General features: G+C 43.8%; 1 protein-coding gene across 3 annotated transcripts in view; it reads left to right on the forward strand.

Moving 5' to 3' along the window:
* Positions 1-20,494, forward strand: part of LOC139268298 (trans-2,3-enoyl-CoA reductase-like) — a 250,761-nt gene that overhangs the window by 166,699 nt on the left and 63,568 nt on the right. For 2 of the 3 annotated variants that reach the window (XM_070886364.1, XM_070886372.1), the window contains exon 5: positions 4,129-4,244. The exons of the other annotated variant lie outside the window; for it this stretch is intronic. In XM_070886364.1, the coding sequence (XP_070742465.1) occupies positions 4,129-4,244 (116 nt within the window). The remainder of the gene's footprint in view (positions 1-4,128; positions 4,245-20,494) is intronic. 3 annotated transcript variants of the gene reach the window in all.

The following is a 20,494-nucleotide window of genomic DNA, read 5'->3' on the forward strand; positions in this document are numbered from 1 at the left end:
TCCAGAGGCACTGCATGACCCGTGCCCCAACCTATCCTAGGGTGCATGCAGGACTTATCCTCAGTATCCGAATGTTGGTCAGTGAGCCCAGTGGCAGCTGTCTGACTTGTGACACTGATGAGGCCTGCCACTCTGTCCTCAATGTCAGTGAGTGGCAGGGTCTGAGGCAGTCTGCCACCTGTCCGCACCTGCTCATGCTGATTGTGTGACTTCTTTGCCTGCAAAGATGAAAATGGGAATGATTGCATGTACTTTTATGACACAGGTAGCCCCCAAAGCACTTATACCATACTGTCTGAATACAATACAGTCCTCTGTTTAATGGCCTTGAAAGTTACACATGGTTCATCAGGAGGACATCGAAGTGGGGAGCAATCTTGAGATCTCAGAAAGCATTCTTAATAATATGTAAAGATCATTTATGGCAACTAGGGTGCCGAACTAAGCCTGCCTATGTGTCATGCATTTTAGGATACAACCCACAGAATGCTGAGTGGCACCAACAGCATGAGAACAAATAGTGCATCAGATTTATAATTGAAGTAATGAAGGAGTGCATGAATTAAAAGACCTCCTCAGCGATTTCCCTCCAAATCATTTTAAATGTGGATGGCAATGGTCTAGATCCACCCCGAAGGTGAACTCCTGCCATCTTCTCTCCGCAGCCCCCATTAGAGCTTCAATAGCCTCGTGGCTGAATCGCCTGGCATGATGTTTGGAATTGTCGTCCTACATGATCAAAATCCAAATGTAAAATGGTTGATTCAGCCCCGATTGTACTGCGCATGCTTGTGGCCACGCCCTGCATTAACATTTGTGACTGGAGATCAGACAAGAATGGAGGGAAGAAAAAATAAATAAAACATTTGCGCATGTGCAGAATGGCTGATTTTTTACCGCCGGAACTTTTGGTTTCGGCGCACAAATTGTGTGGTGCAACACCAGGGTTAACGCTAGCGCTCCTCGTGAACTTTCATTTGGCGAAAGTGCCTTGCTCTGGCGCTAACATTAACCCGATGCTAAATTTTTGGCTCCGCCGCGAAATGTGCCCAGAAACGGGCGAAAACACAAAAAGCCATAAATCCAGCCTCTGGTGTATTTGTCCAGTTTTGGGCACCCTGCTTCTAAGTGGGTATATTAGAGGTTACTTGTTCATTGCAACAAGGTTAAGACCAGAAATGAGAGTACTGAGATATGAATAGTGATTGTGTACCCAGGGACTTTTCCCTTTGGAGAACAGAAAACTAAGCGCCACTAAAATAAGTTTTTTTTAAATTGTGAAGGTGTTTTACAAGCTGCAAACAGATGATTTTTTACATTGTGAGCACAGTTTCAAAAAAGTAGAGATAAATGGATAGGCTAGGTAGACCAGTGGTTATCATCTACTAATCTTTTATCATGTAAGGATCACTTAATTTACTTCAGTTACATTTTTCTTTTGATGTACAGTACAATAGCTTTGAAGTTGTTAGACTCTGCTCCCAGCCCTGAGGCATCCTTGATAGACAGATTAGAGAATTGAGAGTGTGCCTGATTCGTGGAGCTCCTGATTTTCTGGCCATTGACCTCTGTGCCCAAGTCGCCAAACTGTATTCCTGTGAAGCGAGACGCCTCATATGGAATGAAGTCTTACAGTTGTTGGGCTTTGATTGCTGGTGCTGGTGTGACTGTAAGGATTCCACCGGCAAATCTATCCATGAAATGTCCATCCTCTGATGGCGACGGCCATTCTTATTGAATATATCTGGTTGACAATAGACCAAGTGCATCTATATCATCAATAATAATGCATTTGACTTCAGGTAACACTCTAGGATATAGGATAGAAATTTCTCTTTACTGCCTGGACATAAAATCATGCCAGTTCTGTTACCTAGCTAGAACAAATAGGGTGCTAGGGTGTATTTATAGGACAATTAACTCTACGACAAAGCATACTATTTTATCCTTGTACAAGATCTTGGTTAGAATTCTGTGTCAGTTTTGGTCTTCTCACATGGTGGGTGATATTGGAGGTTTAGAAAGGGTGCAGTGGAGGGCCATTTGTTTAATTCCTAGTTTGAAGCATTTTAGTTATCAAGATAGACTCAAACAGCTTGAATGCTACACTTTAGAGAAGTATAGATTTAGGGGTGATATGATTGAGGGTTATAAGATGATTATGGGAATGGATTGTTATGTAGCGGTTGGGGGAGAGAGCAGAGTTTGGGACGGGAAACCCGGAAGTCCAAATTCCCCCGCATGCTGCAGTTTTAACTCCACAATGTGCGTCTTTTGGCCCTGACAAGTTTCCCGCCCGGAAGTCAGCCTGATTGACAGGCCCGGCTTCCAGTCGGGTGGGGAGCACTCTATGCAGGCTGCATGACCAGGTAGGTCTGATACACGACCCCGGGGGACCTTTGTAAGATGAGGTGTTTGATGGGCAGGAGTAAGCACTCCTGATCCTCCTGGCTTATAAGCAGTGCTGTGAAGGCATTTATCTTCTCCCCGAAGCTGTTCTCGCCTCCCTTCAGCTGCCGTCCGCCCACAGTAAAACCTGCAATGTGGGTTAAATCAGAGGCTGCCAGCCTCATTAAAATGGTTAAAGTGCCAACCCACCTCCTGGAGGCAGATTGGCTGCCCGTCCCTTGTCTGTCCTCCGTAAAGCTTAAGTAGGCGAGTTGGAGATATATTGGTGTCAGGATTCTGACCCATACCCAACTCAATTGTGTGCTACAATTCTGCCTTTGTTTCAACTATATAAGTTATGGAGAACACGAGATCACAATTTCAAGTTATGTAAGGCCAGAACTAAATGAGATGTCAGAAGGTCATTCTTTTCCCAGAATGGACCATGGAACAAATCGTGCGATGAATACTGATTCGCTGAATGCCCTCAAACAAAAGCTGGACCAGTTTCTGGCTTGGGCGAAAATCACCTAATACAAAAGGTAGATGCTGTATGACATTAATTAGGACCAGAATGGTCTCTTGGTCTAATTTCAATGCCTAAGTGGGTCGGAAAGGAATTTTCAAGATTTTGTTTTCCCAATTGGCTCGAGTATTTAATTGTTTTTTGCTTCTCCTAGGAGATTACATAGATTTTGGGTGGGGTGTGATACACAAGATATTGCAGTTGTGTGGGACAAGCTAGATGGACCAGTGATTATTTTCCTATCCCTTGTTGCTCGAATCTTCGTAGTTGCAATCGTCCACCGCCAGATTTTAGTTTCAGCATTCCCCCCCAGCTCATAAAAACAAAAATCTACCCCTACTTCTATTTGTTATATATCAGGATCTTTGGATTTCAGTTACTCCCTGAGTAACTCTTGAATGTTAGCACCAGCAAAGCAATGAAATGTTCATCCTCTGTTGGATTCTATACAAAAAAAAAAGATTGATAAAATAAATCTATGTGAAGTGCAGAGAAAATTCCTGTGGATGTCACTATGGCTTCATGATGTCCAGATACAAGTGTTGAAGCCAATGAGTGTGTGGCATATGAGCATACAGAAATGCCAGTCCTAATACATGAAAATGAAATCATCCCACACATAAAATATCCCATTCTCATCCACACAAAAAGTCCAGGCCCAACAGGCCCCAAGAAGGTGACTCGTCCCCCCCACCCCGTATACAAAATAATTCAAGCCCCCACCCCTCATACATCAAAATATTCAAGTCACTTATTTTGCATGAAGGCTGGAAACATGGAAGCTTAAGCATTGGCTCTTTAAAGGCTGACAGGTCTCAATCTGATTCTTGATTGGTAATCACAGATTAGTTCATGTGTACCAGTTGAATTGCAGCCATTTTCCAGTTCTCTCGCCCCGGGAAGCTGAACGGGAATCAAAATCATCTTTGAGCATCAGTAAAATGATTCGGCAAATGTTTCATAGGCCAAATGAAAGGAGCTCATAGATTGGATTTGGTCTGCAAACTGCCTCTTGGACAACCCTGAAGTAGAAAATAAATGTAAATGGCACAGTTTTGGGAATAACTTATACTAGTCGGACTGAATCGCTCTCATCAACAGTTCAGGTGCATTGTTGCTTGCCGAGAAATAGGACCCTTGATACAATTATGTTTTCAGCATATTTTTTCTGAAATCACACCAATAGAGCTGAAATACATTACCTCTCTTTTTAGGTATTTCTAACAGAATACACTGGGCCTCTCTTAATCTACCTGTTGTTTTATTTTCGCTTACCAAATCTGTATGATATGGAGGATATAAACCACTGCAGCCGCCACCCCGTGGTGCAGTAAGTAATTTCTACCTTTTTCTTTTTTCACGTTGAGGTTTCTGACGTGCCTTTTTTAGCATGCCTAGCTTTGAATCTTTTTGTCAAGTCTACGACCCTGAATTTTCTTGCTATCTGCCCGATCATCATTCTGCCACGAGGTTACGAAGTTCACCAGCAGAGGGGGTTGCATGCAAGTTTTCTGGGAAAGGTAATTTACAAATAGTCTGGAGTAATCTCTGGTGAAATTGCATTCCAATAGAGCAGTGAGCATCTTAAGCCCCAGAATACTTCGGTGCATAAGCAGCACAGCCTCGGTCAAAACTGCAGTTTTTATTCAAGCTCTTGGGGACAGCAAGGCCAGAGAGAATTATTTTCTCAACTGCTTTGTCCTTTATCCACTAAGGGCATCGCTCCTTCTAATGTGCAGTGTCTATTGCCAGAACAATGAGCAGTTGCAGAGCACTATGACAGGGCAACATCTCACTAAAGGGCTGTGACTTTTTCACAGGAAATCCTGTAAGGCCTGCTGGAAAAGATAGAAGACAGGAGGTACTGGATCCTGGGTACACAGATTGCCTGTGGTACCTTGAAAGGATCCAGTTCCAAAAGAATTCAGGACAGTGATGCCTTTCATAGTGTATGACTGCCATTCTCGCAGTATAGCAGTAGAGTGAGGCTGAAGACCTCAGCGAAGAATGGCAATTATGGTCAATCAAATCCTTCACGTGCAGAGCTCCTACGAGAGGTCCTCAAAGTACCTGTGGTGCCTGCAGACATGCTATGGCTAATAGTGCCTGGTGTGCTGGTGTCTTCTGCCATGATGCCTTATTGTCCTCACCTCCACAAACTGCTGTTCCTCTTATTCATTCATGGCATAAAGAGGTATGCCCATGAGGAATGCTATGCCATCTCCAGAGTCCTTTTGATCATGTGGCAGAGAGGGGTGAGACTGTAGGACTATGGGGGGAAATCAAGTGCGAATCTTAGTGATGTAAAAGCAGGTAATTCCTCCCACGCAAATATGTCCCGCAGATCCTGGGCAGGTGGGTCTTCAAAGCTATCAAAAAGATCAGAGAATCTCGCATCTACAGCAGTCATGGTACATTAATGACAATTAGGTGGTGTAAATATGAGTTTCCTCAATCTAGCTTTGCATAATAACAGTGTAAGTGCTGAAGATAGCAAGGACATTCAGGGCCAATGTTTTTTGATGATGTTTTTTGAATTTTTTTTTGAATCATTAATTTTTCTAAATGTTTTTGATTTGTTGTTGGGAAATGGGCAGCACTGGCTAGGTAGTATTTATTATCCATCCCTTTTTGTATCAATCATGCAGTGTAAAGATGTGGCAATGCCCTTGCTGAAGGACATCAGTGAACCACTTTGATTTTTGCAACAATAAATGTCTCATTGATGTTTTTGAATTCTTTTGATACCTTAATATTAATATTCTTCATCTGTTTTGATAGATCCACTGTGACGTTTTAGAATTTTCTTTGGACAGGATCCACTTGGCAATTGGGAACATTGGCAAGAAGGTTAATTTACCTGATAGGCCATAGCACAAAACCTAGATTTGATAAGCCATATTATTAGGCATTTGCCCTTTGTGATTTTTCTAAAGTTCCCTCATGTATTTTACAAAATGATATACTTCTTTAACTTAATATTGATAGTGGAAATACAACAGGGATAAATGTTTTATGAAAATGAACAATAATTAATCTTGACTGTGTATTTCATGAGTATTACAAGCAGAAGTAAGTAATCAGAGGCAGATCATGAGTTCTTTTCATAACCCATTCATTTTTCCTTGCATGTTCAAAATACCAAGAGTAGTTTCTTTGTCAGATTTTCCATTAATGAGCGAAGAAAAATGCAAACCCATTTAAACATAAAGAGCTGCCGATATTGAATAGACAGATTAATTGGGTGCATAATACATAAGGAAAAAAGAAAGAAAAGCTTGCATTTATGTCGGGCTTTTTATGACCTAAGGATGTCCCAAAGGCCTTTACAGAGAGTGAAGTACTTTTGAAGTTTAATCACTGTTTTCATTTAAGGAAACATGGCAGCCAAATTGTGCCCAGAAAAGTCCCACAAACAGCAATTAAATAAATGATCATATCTTCTGTTTTAATGATGTTTGTTGAGAGATCAATGTTGGCCAGGACACCGGGAGAACTCCTGTGCTCTTCTTCAAATAGTGCTGTGGGTTCTTTAACATCTACCTGAGAGGTTTAACTTTTCATCTGAAAGATGATGGGCCCGAAATTCAGTACCGCTGGAAAGCTGGTGCTCCCCCCACTTTTTTGTGGCCATTCGCGCCGAAATGTTTGAGTGGCTGGGCCACCCCATATTCAGCTTCAAAAGTGAACAAATGGGTTCCAGCGCTAATGAATCCCTCCAAAGTGGATTTTTCAGCGGTGTGGCTGTCTTAATTTGAGTGTTATCACCACCGAGAAATTCAGCATGCAGGTAAGGGTTTCTAATGAGCCAGCTGCTCCCTGGCCTTTTTAAAGACCAGGGTTTGCAGCAAGGCCCCGAGGGGGGAAGGAGGTTGGAAGGATGGCTGGTGTAAGGGGTGCAAGGAGAGTCAACAGGTTCACTGATATGGAACTGGAGACACTGATGCACTGTGTGGAGGACACAAGAAGAATACTGTTTCCTGACGTGGGGAGACCTGGCAGACCGCTAGTACATAATGCATGGAGGGAGATTGCAGGTGAGGTGTCAGGCACCTCCATATATGTGAGGACACACCCTCCCAGGAGGGTGAGGGCCAGTCTGCACCCGACCCTACCAGCATGGTGATGGGTCGACGCCTCCTAGCTCTGGGCAACGGGGATCATCTCCTCCTCCTCCTCAGGTGGTACTGCTGGCTCGACCTCCATGGGCTGTCCCCTCATGATGGCCAGGTTGTCCAGCTGTAGCAGACCTTGACGATTATGGAGACCCGTTGCGGAGAGTACTACAATGTACTACCAGAGCGGTCCAGGTACCGGAACCTCTACTTAAGGATGCCTATGCACTGTTCGATAATGCATCTGGTGGCACAACGAGCGTCATTGTCTGCATGCTCTGGCGCTATCCTGGGGTTCTGCAGAGCAGTGAGCAGCCAAGTGAGCAGGGGATATCCCTTGTCCCCAAGCAGCCAATCGCAATCCTGATTCGGGTTGGTGCAGACGGCAGGCACACTGGTTTGGCACAGAATGAATGAATCATGGCTGCTGCCTCCCTTGCCCGCTGCCTGTCTGCACGGTGCTGACAGCGACACCTTCTCCTGTGTGCCACCCTGCTTCTAACCAGGTGTCGCCCTCCCAACACTCCTCCCATCCTCAGGGTGAACCCTGCCAAGCAGGTCTTTGTAGCCCACAGGACTCCATGAAAGAGTCAGACCTGAAAGTTGTACAAAAGTACAGGGGTATGTGCAAACCTCTGAGCAGCATTCAGCAGGTTTAGTGGAGCCAAAACAATGAATAAAACTATATGAAAAGCTAAATACTGCGGATGCTGGAAACTAAAATTAAAACACTAATAATTAATGAAACTATATCTAAAGATACATACTGCAGATGCTGAAAAATCAACTCAAAACACTAATAAGTAATAAAACTATTTACCTAGCAAACGGCCCTAGCGATGTTGCATTCGAGCACTGCATCGAAAACCTCGCGAGGGCACTGCCGGGAAAAGTTTTACCTTTTCCTCGGTGAATTTCGCTATCCTGATGGCTTTCCAGTGGCTCACACGCTGCTTCCCTCTCCACTGGAAACTTACCTTTACAATGGCTTCACTTCATCATTTCCAGCAGAAGTGAAAACCACTCAAATCCTCCCCGAGAAGAATATGGCTTACGGAGGGAAAAGTACCCGACCGGGACGGCTAATCGATTTTTTCGATCAACTGCCCAAACTCCACGGTAGCCATCCCTTCAGGGACGGCGAATTTTGGGCCTGATACCTCTGATAGTGCCACACTAGCTTAGTACTGGACAGAAGTTCCAGCCTAGATTATGTGCTGAAGTCTCTGGAGTGGGACTTGAACCCACAGCCTATTGACTCAGAGGCAAGAGTACTACCACTGAGCCAATTACATGTACACACAATCACAATGCAGTGAGACCAGAAAGCATGAGAAACTTGGAGAGGCTTTAAGTTCATCTGTGCTGCAGTTGTCAATCGACCCCTGTGGTTAGAAGCCTTCTGGTCAAAATGAGAACAAAATCCATGAGTTGAAAGAAGAGATAAATCAACCAGAGACTGGATCCATCAGAAAGGGGGCCAGAAAGGAAAAGATCACCAGAAATCAGAAATATTGAAGTGAAGCAGAAAGAAAGAAAAATATTAACAAGATGGATCAGCCAGAAAGGAAGATTAGCTATACTTGCAAACTGGTGCTGATGGCTAGCCAGGAAGATTGGGAAGGGACAAACACAATGAAGGAGTGAGGAGGAACAGATTGGCTGTTGTGTACAAGCATCAATTTCCAAGACTGAAATCCTTCTGAATGGAGGAAGCAGTGCTGCTGAACCCTGATGATGATGCCTCTCTATGGTCATGGCTGCAGAGAGAAAAACAAGTTAGAGGTGAAGAAAGGAAAAGGAATAGTCAGCATGGTTTTATGAAAGGGAAATCATGTTTGACAAATTTGCGGAGTTCTTCAAGGTTATAATGAGCAGGGTGGATAAAGGGGAACCAGTGGATGTGGTGTATTTGGATTTCCAGAAGCCATTCGAAAAGGTGCCACATAAAAGGTTATTGCACAAGATAATAGCTCATGTGGTTAGGGGTAATATATTAGCGTGGATAGAGGATTGGCTAACTAACAGAAAACAGAAGATCGGGATAAATGGTTCATTTTCCGGGTGGCAACCAGTAACTAGTGGGGTGCCGCAGGGTTCGGTGCTGGGCCCTCAACTATTTACAATCTATATTAATGACTTGGATGAAGGGACCGAGTGTAATGTAGCTAAGTTTGTTGATGATACAAAAATGGGTGGGAAAGCAAATTGTGAGGAGGACACAAAAAATCTGCAAAGGGATATAGACAGGCTAAGTGAGTGGGCAAACAATTTAGCAAATGGAGTATAATGTGGGAAAATGTGAGGTTATTCACCTTGGCAGAATAAATAGAAAAGTAAATTATAATTTAAATGGGAAAAAATTGCAAAGTGCCGCAGTACAGAGGGTCCTTGTGCATGAAACACAAAAAGTTAGTATGCAGGTACAGCAAGTAATCAGGAAGGCAAATGGAATGTTGGCCTTTATTGCAAGGGGGATAGAGTATAAAAGCAGAGAAGTCCTGCTATAAATGTACAGGGTATTGGTGAGGCCACACCTAGAGTACTGCGTATAGTTTTGGTCTCCGTACTTAAGGAAGGATATACTTGCATTGGAGGCTGTTCAGAGAAGGTTCACTAGGTTGATTCTGAGATGAGAGGGTTGACCTATGAAGAAAGGTTGAGTAGGTTGGGCCTATGCTCATTGGAGTTTGAAAGAATGAGAGGTGATCTTATTGAAACTTGATGCTGAGGGGTCTCGACAAGGTGGACGCAGAGAGGATATTTCCACTCATAGGGGAAACTAAAACGAGGGGAAATATGGGCTAGACTTTCCATTATTGTGCAGATCGCCCAAAAATGGGCCTCATTTCCAGCATTGGTGTTTATTATAGGCTTTGAGATCACCAGATTATCGCCCATTTTCAAAACCCCTAGTTTCCAGTTTATAAAATGGGCGATAGTGGTAGCGATGTGAAATGGGTGTTAGCATTTTTTTTCTTCTTTCGTAAAATGTTGGCATCCATAGCAATGCCATGGCAATGGTCTGTTTCTGCGTTTCAGGAGGTCAGGGGTCATCAATACACGCGCAGAAGAAGAAAGAGAGAGAGAGAGAGAGCAGAGAGGGAGAGAAAGTGTGTGTGGGTTTGTTGTCTGGTTCTTTGTGGTTTGTTTGGCTGTTGTGGGATTGTGAAATGGGTTTTGTGAGGAATACTAATAAAATATAGCAGTATTTAGTTTGTTGATACAGAAATATCGGAAAAAAAATAAAAATAAAATCGAAGGCATGGAGAAGGCGAGAGAGCACGATGTGGAGTTGGAGGAGGTTGGTGTGGGCAGTGTGGTTAGAGAGGAATTGGAGATGGGAGGACGAAAACAATTAGGAAATTCTCCAACAAGGCAAATGCTGCCCTCCACAGGAGGTGGAGTCACGTTGGGGTCAATTGACCAGGGGTGGGCATGGGAACCCCATCACGAAGGTGTATCAGAAGATTTGGGCCGAGATTGCTGAGGTGGTCTCGTCGGTGACGCATGAGGTGCGTGAGGGCAACCAGTGCCACAAGCACCGGAACAACCTTGTTGGCTCCAGCAGAGTACGTATTACATTTATGTACATTTACTGGAATAGCAAGTGTAATGAGTAAATACATTCAGATCTTAGGTATTGCAGTTGGACCGGTAATGTTTTACTCAAATCCTATGTTTTCAGTGTATGTCTTTTGGTTAATAATGATAATAATAATAATAATTATAACATCTGTTGGTTCTGTGTTGTATCAGTATCTATGACAGTACCTAGCAATGATCTTACGCAATGATCTTATGCCATGTCGTGCTGTTATTACCTTTTGCAGAAGAAGCTTTCGAAGAATAGGGCCGAACAGCAGCGCACGGGTGGCAGCCCACCAGTCATGTGTGACCTCACCGACATTGAGGAGTGGGCGCTGGCACTAGTGGGGATCCACCCCCGGTCGGCCACGTGTGCAGCAGCAGAATCAGATGTTATGCTACGTGACTAAAGTATACACCATTGTGTGATGTAAAGTCAATAGATGCCACACCCACTCATATCCATACAATATATGATAGATGATTGATGAAAGTGATATGTAATTAATGATAGGCTCATGAAAATCATTGTAATGCAGAATTTTGTTATGTTCATTAAATGTGAAGACTGTGATTATTTTGATAGCAGTAGTGCTGTTCTCGTGCAAATGCTGTGTATAGCATTTGAATCACCCTGTGACCCTAGCACCCCCTTCTCCTCTAATAAACTAATTTATGTTTTGTAGCTCAGCCAACAGCACAGGCACTGGAAACAGTACCAAGGCAAGGTGATGATCCGGCAGCGACATCGGCAGTGGTTCGTGCTTCTGGTGTTCAGGTGCCCCTAAACTCGCCCATTGAGCTGCAGGGCGTCTTCTCCACTGACAACAGTGAGGAGTTTGAGGAGACTGCAGCAACATGCTCCATGTCAAGCACACTGATGACATTTAGTGCTCCTGCGGCCATATCCTGCTCCACAGTGGAGGTAGCGGGCCCAAGCATTTTGCCGCAGGGCACCCCAAGTGTCTCCATGCTGGTGCCGACCCCGCAGAAGTTGGTTCGACGCAGCAGGACTGCTCCACGATCGCAGATCTCAGCGGGGACATGGTTCATTTGTCCAAAAAGTGTTTACATAGGTCAGCAGATTCTCCAGACAATGGGGGGCATAATCCACCAGCTGGTCACAATATCTGTGACCATGACGGAGAACATGCCGTGGATGGCGGTGGCCCTGGAGGCGAAAGCCAGGAACACTGGTGCCAGAGGGCCACCAGTGTTCCCGGAATGCGGCACTGAGCCCTAAGGTGTCGCACCCCCATTGCTAGCGACACACGCGAGCCAGGAGGAAGCTCTTGCTTCTGGCTTGGAGGAACGTCCTCCCCAGCCTCTGGCCAACCAGTGGATCTGCCATCATCCCCCCCAATGAAGCAGCACCTGAGGAGCACTGCGGCAAGGCGGCTTGGAGTCGGCAGGGGAAGGGGTAGAGGTGGGGAGAAGATGTGGGTGGGAAAAGGATAGTGAGGTGCATGGCCACATGACTCGGAGTGGTGACAATATAGATCTTGCTTTTGTTGCTAGTGAATAAATGTTGGGATGTTTGGGGGAAGGGGGAAGGGGAGGGGGATACCTTGTTTTTTTGCATTTGTGTTATTTGTGTTCGTAGTCTTATTGGAAATGTAAAAAATTTAATAAATTATATACATTTTATAAAGTTGTTATGGGGTGGGTTGGGGTGTTTTTACAGTTCTAATTATGAATTTATGCAAATGCTTTCATCAAAGTTTTTTTATTTAGCAGAACATTGTTGCACATTTTCTCAGATAGCTGTAACATTAAACACTGGTGATTCCTTAACATGAAAGTGGATAATTCAACATAACTTGAATCAACTTTAACTTTAACTGTCACCGAGGTAATGTACACCATTCATGTATGAGCTGCAGACCCAGCAGTCCTGCAGCTTTGTAAATACCACCAATGTTAATTCAAGCAAAGCGCTCATTTATGAATGCTGACTTAAGTCTTGCAGCTATGTAGTCACCGTGGGCCCTTTCCTGCAATCTACAGGGGGGAGGGCGCATGGTTTCATCCTCAGCCTGATTGTCTTCCCCGAGGTCATCGTCCACCTCCGCATCTTCCTCTTCCTCTCTCTCCTGAGGTGGACCAGCAGTTCCTTCTGGCAATTCTTGTCCCCTCCTGATAGCCAAGTTGTGCAGCATGCAGCACACCACCACGAATTGAGCTACCTGCTCAGGGTGGTATTGGAGCTCGCCTCCTGAGTGGTCCAGGCATTTAAAGCGCTGCTTAAGCACTCTAATGGTCATCTCGATGATATTGCGTGTGACTATGTGGCTCTCATTGTATCGCTTCTCAGCTTCTGTCTGGGTGTTACGCAGGGAGGTCAACAGCCAGATGGTGAGGCCATATTCTTTGTCACCAAGCATCCAGCATTGGTCTTGTGGCTGACTGGTAAACATGTCAGATACAGTGCTCTCACGCAGGATGTGAGCATCATGACTGCTGCCCAGAAATTTTGCATTTACTGCCATTATAATTTGCTTGTGGGCGACAATGAGTTGCACATTCAGGGAGTGGAATCCCTTTTGATTCCGAAAATCCTCAGCATCCTGAAAAGGTGCCCGCATGACGATGTGCGTATATTCTATTTCTCCCTGCACCTTGGGGAAGTTTGCTATTCTGGAGAATCCTAGAGCCCTCTCAGTCTGAGCCTCCCTGGTCATAGGGAAGCTGTAAAGTCCATCCTGCGTGTGTAATGGGCTTCAGTCACCTGTTGAATGTAGCAATGTGTGGCATGCTGAGATATAGTGGAAATATCGCCAGCTGAGACTTGAAAGGAAAGTGCAATGGACAGTGCGGTTCTGACGGTGCTGGTAGGCTGCAGATCTCCCCTAATGAGCTGGCATATCTCACTGATAACCTCTTTCCGGAAGCACAGTCTCCGAAGGCACGTGTTATCGGATAAGTTCGGGTAAGACCGCTTCCCCCTGTAAGTGTGTCGGGTGTAAGTTCTCGTCCTCCTTAACAGTCTGCCACCTCTTTGATTGGGCACATAATGTTCTGCACTATACCTTCTCCCATCTCTCGTTTGCAGCATGTGCATAGTCATCAAGATAGGCTGAGAAATTACAGGCCCCATTGCAATAACAATCAGCATTATACCTTTTGTTCATAAACAATAAATTTACCTACTAAAACACCTAAAATACATTCAAATCGTCCGCAGTATGATAAGATGTTTGTTCAGATTTTCAAATCACCTTAAAATAACTCCAGATTACATCAAAAATCCCCAGAAGTTGAAGCAGCCTTTTACATAAAATGTCCTCTGTTTTATAAAATGGCGTCCATACCGCTGGGTTTAGTTCAGGTGAGAGCAACTTTTTCTCAGTGTTTTTTTCGGCAAGCGATATTTTCGGCGACATGTGGGTGAGATGCCAAAAGTAATGCTCGGCGATATTATGGGCGTTAGTTTCGGCTATTCCGAGCTTTGCAGCAAAAATAATTGGGCGGGTGGTATTATTAATTCTTGCCGTTAACTAAATGCTGAAAGTAACACTGGGCGATAAGAGAGCGATAAATGGGTGTTCATTTCCATTTTTTGGTTAAGTGGACGCTATCTGGGCGGTATACCACATCTCGGCATAAAAATGGACGTTAAGTGGATGGGAGCGATGCAAAACGAATGGAAAGTCTAGCCCATAGTCTCAGAATAAAATGCCACCCATTTAAAACTGAGATGTGGAGGAATTTCTTCTCTCAGAGGGTTGTAAATTTATGGAATTCTCTGCCTCAGAGAGCTGTCGAGGCTGGTTCATTGAATCTATTTAAGGTGGAGATAGACAGATTTTTGAGCGATAAGGGAATAAAAGGTTATGGGGAGCAGGCAGGGAAGTGGAGCTGAGTCCATGATCAGATCAGCCATGATCTTATTAAATGGCGGAGGAGGCCCGAGGGACCAAATGGCCGACTCCTGCTCCTATTTCTTATGTTCTTCTGTGATGATATAATTGGCATATTGGAGACATGGTTCCAGGGTGACCAAGGCTGTGAACTCAACATCCAGGAAGGATAGACAGAAAGGAAAAGGAGGTGGGGTAGCGTTGCTGGTGAAAGAGGAAATTAACGCAATAGTAAGAAAGGACATTAGCTTGGAAGATGTGGAATCTGTATAGGTAGAGCTGCGGAATACCAAAGGGTAGAAAAAGCTCAAGGGAGTTATGTACAGACCACCAAAAAGTAGCAGTGAGGTTGGGGACAGCATCAAACAAGAAATTAGGGATGCATGCAATAAGGGTACAGCAGTTATCATGGGCGACTTTAATCTACATATAGATTGGGCTAACCAAACTGGAAGCAATACGATGGAGGAGGATTTCCTGGAGTATATTAGGGATGGTTTTCCAGACCAATATATCGAGGAACCAACTAGACGGCTGGCCATCCTAGACTGGGTGATGTGTAATGAGAAAGGAATAATTAGCAATTTTGTTGTGCGAGGCCCCTTGGGGAAGAGTGACCATAATATGATAGAATTCTTTATTAAGATGGAGAGTGACACAGTTAATTCAGAGACTAGGGTCCTGAACTTAGGGAAAGGTAACTTCAATGGTATGAGACGTGAATTGGCTAGAATAGACTGGCAAATGATATTTAAAGGTTGAAGTTGGATAGGCAATGGCAAACATTTAAAGATCACATGGATGAACTTCAACAATTGTACATCCCTGTCTGGAGTAAAAATAAAACGGGGAAGGTGGCTCAACCGTGGCTAACAAGGGAAATTAAGGATAGTGTTGAATCCAAGGAAGAGGTATATAAATTGGCCAGAAAAAGCAGGAAATCTGATGACTGGGAGAAATTTAGAATTCAGCAGAGGAAGACAAAGGGTTTAATTAGGAGGGAGAAAATAGAGTATGAGAGGAAGCTTGCTGGGAACATAAAAACTGACTGCAAAAGCTTCTATACATATGTGAAGAGAAAAAGATTAGTGAAGACTAATGTAGGTCCTTTGCAGTCAGAACCAGGTGAATTTATAATGGGGAACAAAGAAATATCAGACCAATTGAATAAATACTTTAGTTCTGTCTTCACAAAGGAAGACACAAATAACCTTTCGGAAATATTAGGGGACCGAGGGTCTAGTGAGAAGGAGGAACTGAAGGATATCCTTATCAGGAGGGAAGTTGTGTTAGGGAAATTGAAGGGACTGAAGGCTGATAAATCCATAGGGCCTGATGGTCTGCATCCCAGAGTACTTAAGGAAGTGGCCCTAGAAATACTGGATGCATTGGTGATCATTTTCCAGCAGTCTATCGACTCTGGATCAGTTGCTATGGACTGGAGGGTAGCTAATGTAACATCTCTTTTTAAGCAAGGAGGAAGAGAGAAAACGGGGAATTATAGACCAGTTAGCCTGACATCAGTAGTGGGAAAAATGTTGGAATCAATTATTAAAGATGAAATAGCAGCGCCTTTGGAAAGCAGTGACAGAATCGGTCCAAGTCAGCATGGAGTTATGAAAGGGAAATCATGCTTGACAAAACTTCTCGAATTCTTTGAGAATGTAATTCGTAGAGTGGACAGGGGAGAACCAGTGGATGTGGTGTATTTGGACTTTCAAAAGGCTTTTGACAAGGTCCCACACAAGAGATTGGAGTGCAAAATTAAAGCACATAGTATTGGGGGTAATGTATTGACGTGGATAGAGAACTGGTTGGCAGACATGAAGCAGAGAGTCAGGAGAAATGGGTCCTTTTCAGAATGGCAGGCAGTGACTAGTGGGGTGCCACAGGGCTCAGTGCTGGGACCCCAGCTATTTACAATATACATCAATAATTTAGATGAAGGAATTGAATGTAATATATCCAAGTTTGCAGATGACACGAAGCTGGCAGGCAGTGTGAGCTGTGAGGAGGATTCTAAGAGACTTGGACAGGTTAGGTGAGTGGGCAACTGCATGGCAGATGTCATATAATGTGGATAAATGTGAGGTTATCCACTTTGGTGGTAAAAACTCAAAGGCAGAATATTATCTGAATGGCAGCAGATTAGGAAAAATGGAGGTGCAACAAGACCTGGGTGTCATGGTACATCAGTCATTGAAAGTTGGCATCCAGGTACAGCAGGCGGTGAAGAAGGCAAACGGCATGTTGGCCTTCATAGCTTGGGGATTTGAGTACAGGAGCAGGGAGGTCTTACTGTAGTTGTACAAGGCCTTAGTGAGGCCTCACCTGGAGTATTGTGTTCAGTTTTGGTCTCCTAATCTGAGGAAGGACATTCTTGCTATTGAGGGAGTGCAGCGAAGGTTTACCAGACTGATTCCTGGGATGGCGGGACTGACATATGAGGAGAGACTGGATCGACTGGGCCTGTATTCACTGGAGTTTAGAAGGATGAGAGGAGAACTCATAGAAACATATAAAATTCTGACGGGACTGGACAGGTTAGAGGGAGTAGTGATTAGGAGAGAGTCAAAAGTGAGATAATGGAAAATGGCATGGTTCAAGGATTCCATAAAAATGCTAAATTGATTGGGAGCTGTATGTAGTTAATCGTGATTCTGCCTGATTAAAGTGATTTAATCTTAAACGGCCTCCCTCACCACCTTTGCTGTATTTCCTGACCTCCATTTTGTAAATTTGCTAAGTAAACACAGCTTCCATTTGAAAGCTATTTCTAAACTTTAAGAAATGAAACACATCTTCCTACACAAAGGTAAACCGGAATGGTACTTCAAGGTAATTCCGAAGGACCAAATAAAAGAAACAAAAAGAAAAATAAACTCATATCAATATCAATTATCAGGAGGAGGTAGCCCAGCGCAAGAAAGGCCCAAGGCTTCCTTGAGAGGCTCCGAGGAGCAATCCAGCATCTCCTGGCCCTCAAGGAAACTTAAATTAAAGCTTTAAGCAGGAGAAATTTGGGACCGCCCGTTTGGGGCGTTAACTTTTGAAAGTTGTGAATCATTATTGCCAGGAGCTAATCATGCCTGGCTTTTTAAAAAATCGGTGTTTGGACTCCGGGTAAAGCAAATCGAGGCTCCTACCGCCGCTGTAAACCTCCAGCCAAAGTTAGAGGTAATCGTTCATCTCGCCGCACCCGGTCGGTAAGTCGTTAGCGCCCCGTTATCGCCCCCTGGAGGTGATAATGGGAGGCACTTAGGAGGCCAATTTCTCGGCCTAAAACTTACCTTCTGGTCCTTTTCTGGCCCAGGATCCAGCTCCAAACAGGTTTGCCTGTTCAAAAGAGCAGGTTAATGTTGGTACATGGTGGGAAGGCAGTGGGATCAGAGTGGGGACGTGACTCGCATTATTTTAAACTCGCTCCCCGTCCACCTGACTTCTGCCAGATGTGGGCAACTAAATTTGGGACCATTGTTCCTCGGGATTTGGGGAAGGCCAACTTGTGGAGAGGGCTGAGGGTTAACCTATTGACACTTGCTTCCCAGCAACATGTGTGGAACTAACACTGAAACAAAGGGTAAAAAATATATATTTTTGAATTTTTAAAAGTTACGATGTTACTGGTAGCTCCTTGACATGATTAGATTCGGAAAATGTGTCATCTGCTTTCTTTGTCACTATTTTTATGTTATCTTTTTCCACTTATCTTTCTATATTAGTTCATTGCCCTGCCATCCTCCAAACTCAAGAAAAACAATAATGTTATGAAAACTCAGCTTTTGGCAGATGTGTTCTTCAGTGCACAACAAGACACGTTCTGCCAGGCATTACCCAAGGGTTATGAGTTAATTAAACTTCTATTTTTTTGTGCTTGTCTGCAGAAATGCATGTTATAGATGAGACTTGATAAGTCTCATAATTGGTTTAGTCCTGTTGGTATATTATTGTCTGAACAATAACCTAATAATGGAAAGACAAACAAACATGAGTTGTTAATTTTTGATGAGCTGGTCAGATTTTGAGACAATGCGGGATCAGACCTATGCAATGCCAGTAAACATTTTTCTTTTGAAATTTACTTTTAAGCCAGACACCCCTGTGCTTGTTCGTTCAAAATTCCTGTTCATACTGGAGGGACAATTCCACCAGCTCAATTTGATGTAAGTGAGCCCAGCACACTGGCCGTGAACATCCCGAAAAACAGCTAATGGTTGGAAAATTGTGCGCACCAGCCAGGGTTCCCCAGTTGGCAGTATGAACTCAGAAAATGACCCTGATGTGTGCTTCTGGGAGCAGACAGATGCTCAACATGGCTGCTAGCTATTCTGTCCAGCTCCTCCTGACATGACTGATTTGGATCCATAAGCAATGAGTTTCCATCCTCCAGCTCCTTATTTTAACTTGGCTAAAAATTACAGTTGCTGTGTGGAGACCTGTTGAAAAAATTCTGACCGAGAAATTTGACTTGGTGCACGCATTTTATGGCCAAATATGGGTGCAACGATGACCAGTTTCAAGGACCAACATCTTGTGTCCCAAGGACGTCTCACTCGATGTTGGGTTGGACTGTTTTCAGACACCTGAAACTGGGCGCTGATTAATTATTAACCCCCTAAGTTTGGAAAGAAACGTCTTTCTGTAAAATCTATCTGCTTGTATAGGTCCAAATAAATAATATTTGGTTTGTATGCAATGTTCATGCATGTATAATGATTTTTAAAGAATCATCCAATTAAAATTTTAGTTTACTTCATAAGTGCAAATTGTTATTGTTCAGTCAGGCAAAACAGGTTCGTAAATGGGAATATGGTGTGGAGTAAGTGAATTAGCAACTGTAGGGAAACAAACAGGCTCGGGATCATTAACCATAATTTTATTGGTGTTTTGCACTATGGGATTGAATCTCGTGCCTCAGATTTCCTGCCCTGGGCACTCCTTGGGCCTACTTTGGGCAACATGAAGGTTGGTTGCCCTAGGTCATAACATAAGAACAGAAGAAATAGGAACAGGAGTAGGCTATACGGCCCCTCGAGCCTGCTCCGCCATTAAATAAGATCATGGTTGATCTGATCATGGACTCAGTTCCACTTCCCCGCTTGCTCCCTATAACCCCTTATTCCCTTATCGTTTAAGAAACTGTCTATTTCTGTCTTAAATTTATTCCATGTCCCAGCTTCCACAGTTCTCTGAGGCAGCAAATTCCACAGATTTACAACCCTCTGAGAGAAGAAATTTCTCCTCTCAGTTTTAAATGGCCTCTTACTCTAGTCCTAGTCTCCCCCATCAGTGGAAACATCCTTTCTGCATCCACCTTGTCAAGCCCCCTCATAATCTTATACGTTTTGATAAGATTACCTCTCATTCTTCTGAATTCCAATGAGTAGAGGCCCAACCTACTCAACGTTTCCTCATAAGTCAACCCCCTCATCCCCAGAATCAACCCAGTGAACCTTCTCTTAACTGCCTCCAAAGCAACTATATCCTTTTGTAAATATGGAAACCAAAACTGCACGCAGTATTCCAAGTGTGGCCTCACCAATATCCTGCATAACTGTAGCAAGACTTCCCTGCTTTTATACTCCATCCCCTTTGCAATAAAGGCCAAGATTCCATTGGCCTTCCTGATCAATTGCTGTACCTGCATACAATCCTTTTGCGTTTCATGCACAAGTACCCCCAGGTCCCGCTGTACTGCGGCACTTTGCAATCTTTCTCCATTTAAATAATAACTTGCTCTTTGATTTTTCTGCCTAAGTGCATGACCTCACACTTTCCAACATTAAACTCGATCTGCCAAATTTTTTGCCCACTCACTTAGCCTTTCTATGTCCTTTTGCAGATTTTTTGTATCCTCCTCACACATTGCTTTTCCTCCCATCTTTATATCATCAGCAAACTTGGCTACATTACACTCAGTCCCTTCTTCCAAGTTGTTAATATAGATTGTAAATAGTTGGGGTCCCAACACTGATCCCTGCGGCACCCCACTAGTTACTGGTTGCCAACAAGAGAAT

Source organism: Pristiophorus japonicus, chromosome 1 (genome assembly GCF_044704955.1).
Source record: "Pristiophorus japonicus isolate sPriJap1 chromosome 1, sPriJap1.hap1, whole genome shotgun sequence".
NCBI lineage: Eukaryota > Metazoa > Chordata > Chondrichthyes > Pristiophoridae > Pristiophorus > Pristiophorus japonicus.